This window comes from Manacus vitellinus, unplaced genomic scaffold (genome assembly GCF_001715985.3).
Source record: "Manacus vitellinus isolate BGI_N305 unplaced genomic scaffold, ASM171598v3 scaffold_148_pilon, whole genome shotgun sequence".
Taxonomy (NCBI): Eukaryota; Metazoa; Chordata; class Aves; order Passeriformes; family Pipridae; genus Manacus; species Manacus vitellinus.
In genome coordinates this window covers 134,366-137,852 of record NW_021939057.1, presented here as the reverse complement: position 1 = coordinate 137,852, position 3,487 = coordinate 134,366, and the positions used below count along the sequence as shown (strand labels likewise).

At 63.1% G+C, this 3,487-nt stretch overlaps 2 protein-coding genes across 2 annotated transcripts in view; both read right to left on the bottom strand.

Moving 5' to 3' along the window:
• PTGES3 (prostaglandin E synthase 3) overlaps positions 1-341 on the bottom strand; it is an 8,482-nt gene extending 8,141 nt beyond the window's left edge. The window contains exon 1 of the mRNA XM_018068840.2: positions 256-341. Within this exon, the coding sequence (XP_017924329.2) occupies positions 256-341 (86 nt within the window). The remainder of the gene's footprint in view (positions 1-255) is intronic.
• Positions 342-1,002: 661 nt separating this feature from the next.
• NACA (nascent polypeptide associated complex subunit alpha) lies at positions 1,003-2,633 on the bottom strand (the record flags this gene model as incomplete). The annotated part of the gene is made up of 6 exons (XM_029958189.1): positions 1,003-1,133; positions 1,205-1,327; positions 1,569-1,697; positions 1,888-2,034; positions 2,285-2,362; positions 2,463-2,633. Coding segments are annotated over 6 exons (663 nt in total), but the record flags the coding sequence as incomplete, so codon positions are not given.
• Between the last annotated feature and the right edge of the window lie 854 nt (positions 2,634-3,487).

Genomic DNA, 3,487 nt, shown 5'->3' with positions numbered 1-3,487 from the left:
GTGAGAGCCCCCTGAGCCTCCTCCTCTCCAGGCTGAGCCCCCCAGCTCCCTCAGTTCTCCAGCCCCTTCCCCAGCTCCGTTCCCGGCTCTGCACACGCTCCAGCCCCTCCGTGTCTCTCTTGCCCAGAACTGGGCACAGCCCTGAGGGGCCTCAGCAGTGCCAGCACAGGGGGACAGTCCCTGCCCTGGGCCTGTGCCCACACCGTGCCTGGCACAGCCCAGGGGCCGTTGGCCTCCTTGACCACCTGGGCACACCTGGGCTCATGTCCGGCCACTGTCACCAGCACGCCCAGGGCCTTTCCCAGCTTTCCAGCTGCTTCCCCCAGGCTGAAGCGCTCCATGGGGATGGTGTGACCCAAGGGCAGCACTTGGCACTTGGCCTTGTTAACCCTCCCCCCGTTGGCCTCGGCCCTTGGATCCAGCCTGTCCCGATCCCTCTGCAGAGCCTTCCTGCCCTCCAGCACACCCACATCCCACCCAACTCGGTGTTGTCTGTGAACTGAGGTGCCACTGATCCCCTTGTTGAGATCATGGGTGAAGGTGACCCTGACATGGCCCCATGGAATGTGTCCCCACCCCTCTCCGGGTGGGTTTTAACCCCAAGGAGTGTCCCAGTCCTGGGCTGCAGCTTTTCCAGGAAGATGCTCTGGCAGACAGTATCAAAGGCTTTACTGGCATCCAGGCAGACACATCCACAGCCTTCCCCTCTTCCACGACACCCCCATCCATCCGTCACACGCTGCAGGGGAGCGAGGAGAAGCCCCCCTTGAAGGGGACCCCGGGAGGATGAAGGAGGTGAGACCCTGCAGTGACTGAGCCCGGCACGCCACTGCCCCGGGCTCGTGTCCAGCCGTCCTTTGGGGCAGGAAGGAAATGAGGGAACAGGCAGGTGGTGTCAGGACGGGGTATCAGGGCCAGGATCTTCCCAGGAGGAAGCCTCCACCCTGGGGCCAGGGCTCCCAGGAAAGGGAGGGCAGCAACCCACCACCACGGAGCAGCGAGTGTTTCACCAACAATAAGCCACAACTTTTATTAACCGATAGAAATAGTACAAATTTTAAATTTAGCTGTATTTTAGTCTTCTCTGAAACACCAAAAAAGGCTCCTCCCTCCGGCGGCTACATCGTCAGCTCCTGCGGGGAGAAGGGGGGTCAGGAGCCAGCCAGGAGCCCCCCGAGCCCCCAGGACACCCCAACCCACTCACCATTATCGCGTTTACGATGTCGTTGCTGTTGTTCTTGAGGGCTCGCACGGCCTTCGCCCGCGACACGTTCGCCTGCGACATCACCAGCTCGATGTCTTTCACCTCCACCCCCGTCTCGTCAACCTGCAGGACGGACAGAGCCCGGGATGGGCGCCAGCTCCGGGCCTGGCGCAGCCTGAGACTGCCTGGATTGGGGAGGCTCCTGCTCCACCCACAGGGATGGGAGCTGGGAGGCCAGACCTGCCCTGCACAGACCCCCGGGGGAGGACTCCACACTCTCCCTTTGCAAAGAGACGGGTGAAGGAAAGGAATCCCCGGATTATCCCAAAGCAGACCCGCCCAGACAGGCTGGGGAAGGTGTTACCTCCTCTTCCTCGCTCTCCTCCTGCACGGTGGGGGTCTGTGTGTTTTCCTGGATGTTTGAAACAGGTTCTCCTTGCACTTTGAACTTTTCTGCAGCTGCCAGCTGGGCCTGCTGGGACAGGTCTTCGATCTGCAGGAGGGAAGGAGCGGAGCTGAGGCCAGTCCTGGGTGGTGCCAGCACATCCCACGGCTCTGCCACACGGCCCAGACGGGAAACCAGCCCTTGGCACGGTCCCCAGGGACTCATGGTGGGAGCCACACAGTGCACACATGACAACAGGGAACCTGCTGGCCCCCAGGTGCTACCAGGGTGGGCTCACCTTGGCCTCGCCAAAGACAATGTAGGTGTCTGACGCCGGGCTCTTGTACACGTCTGGCTTTGTGATGACAAACAGGATGTTCTTGGATTTCCGGATGGTGACCCTGGTGACTCCCGTCACCTGGCGAAGGCCCAGTTTGGACATTGCCTGAAAAACACCAGGGGGAGGTCAGCGAGGGAAGGAAGAGCTCCAGATGCCCGGATGTGCCCACTTCTCTCTCCAGAGCCCGGGTCCAATGCTCGCTGTGTGGATACACACGGAAATGTGCCCTCAGTGAGCAGCATTCCCGGTGTCAGCCAGAGTGAACACTGCAGTCCCAGGACTGGTGAGGTGCCCAGCACAACCTCAAGCCCTGGGGCTGCCCAGCAGGGACAGGTCAGGCCCACCCCCCCCTCACCTTCCGAGCTTTCTTCTCGCTCCGGCTCTGTTTTGCTTTGCTGACGGGTTCTTCATCTATCTCGGCCGCTGCCGCGAGCTGTGGGGACAACAGGGAGCCGTGACAACCCCGAGGGGACACAGGAGGGCACCCACAGGGATCCTGATCCACCACGGATGGCACGTGCCACCCGCCCTACCTGCGCCTGCTGTGTCGTGGCCTGTGTGGAGTCTTGCTCTTCGAGCTCTGGTACAGACTCATCGCTGTCGGACTCTGTTCCAGACCCTGCAGGAACACACACACACCTCACTCTTCCCACCTCAGGCAGGTCCAGGGGATGCAGCTGCTTTGGTGCAGCCTTTGCTGCTGGTTCCCAGTGCAGTCACCAGTCAGCCCAGTTAAGTGGTGCACCCCAAATGCCATCAGGAGCGTCTCGGCACCCCAAACACCATCAGCAGGGTGGCACAAGAGCCTGCCCCCAGGCTCTCACCATGGTGGGAGCCCCATGGATGCCTGGAGGGTCTGCAATGCCAAGCCCCCGAGGAAGTTCCAGCCTGAGGCACCAGGAGGAGTGTGGGTGGCACTCCTGGGGTGGCAGCAGCCCAGTGACAGGCACCCTTGACACACAGCACTGAGGCCCCACTCACCGAGCCCTCGGGGCTGCTGCACATCCACGGCTTCACTACAGGGATCATTTGGGATTACCCTGATGCCCCCCTCTGGGTGCCCAGAGGGCCACCATCGGCAGTGCCACCACCATCACCTGTGAGCCCCGGCACAGCCGTGTCCAACCACGCGAGTGACCGAAGCAGAGCCGGGTGTCCCCGGGCTCGGAGGTGGCTGGGATGTTCCCATGCAGCCATTACCTGGATCCAGTCCTGTTTCCTGCTCTGGAAGGGGCCTCTGTGCCCACGGCACACAGAAGCCCTGGCAAAGCCCTCTGCGGGTGCCGGGGTGTGCCTGGGGTTCCCGACACTTCAGGCAGAGCACAGGGACGGACACGGGGACGCCACGGGGACCCCACACGCAGCGAGGACGGGCCCGGGGCGGCTCTGCCCGAGCCCCCGTGTGCAGCAGTGCCCGTGCCACAAGCCACAGTGCCACAAGCCACACCGTGCTCCGTGCCCGAGGACACGCGTTAGTGACCCCGGGGCCGTGCCCAGCCCTGCCCTCCCCGTGGCTCGCTGTGCCCGGGGCCCTGCTCGGGGTTAGTATCCCGTGGGC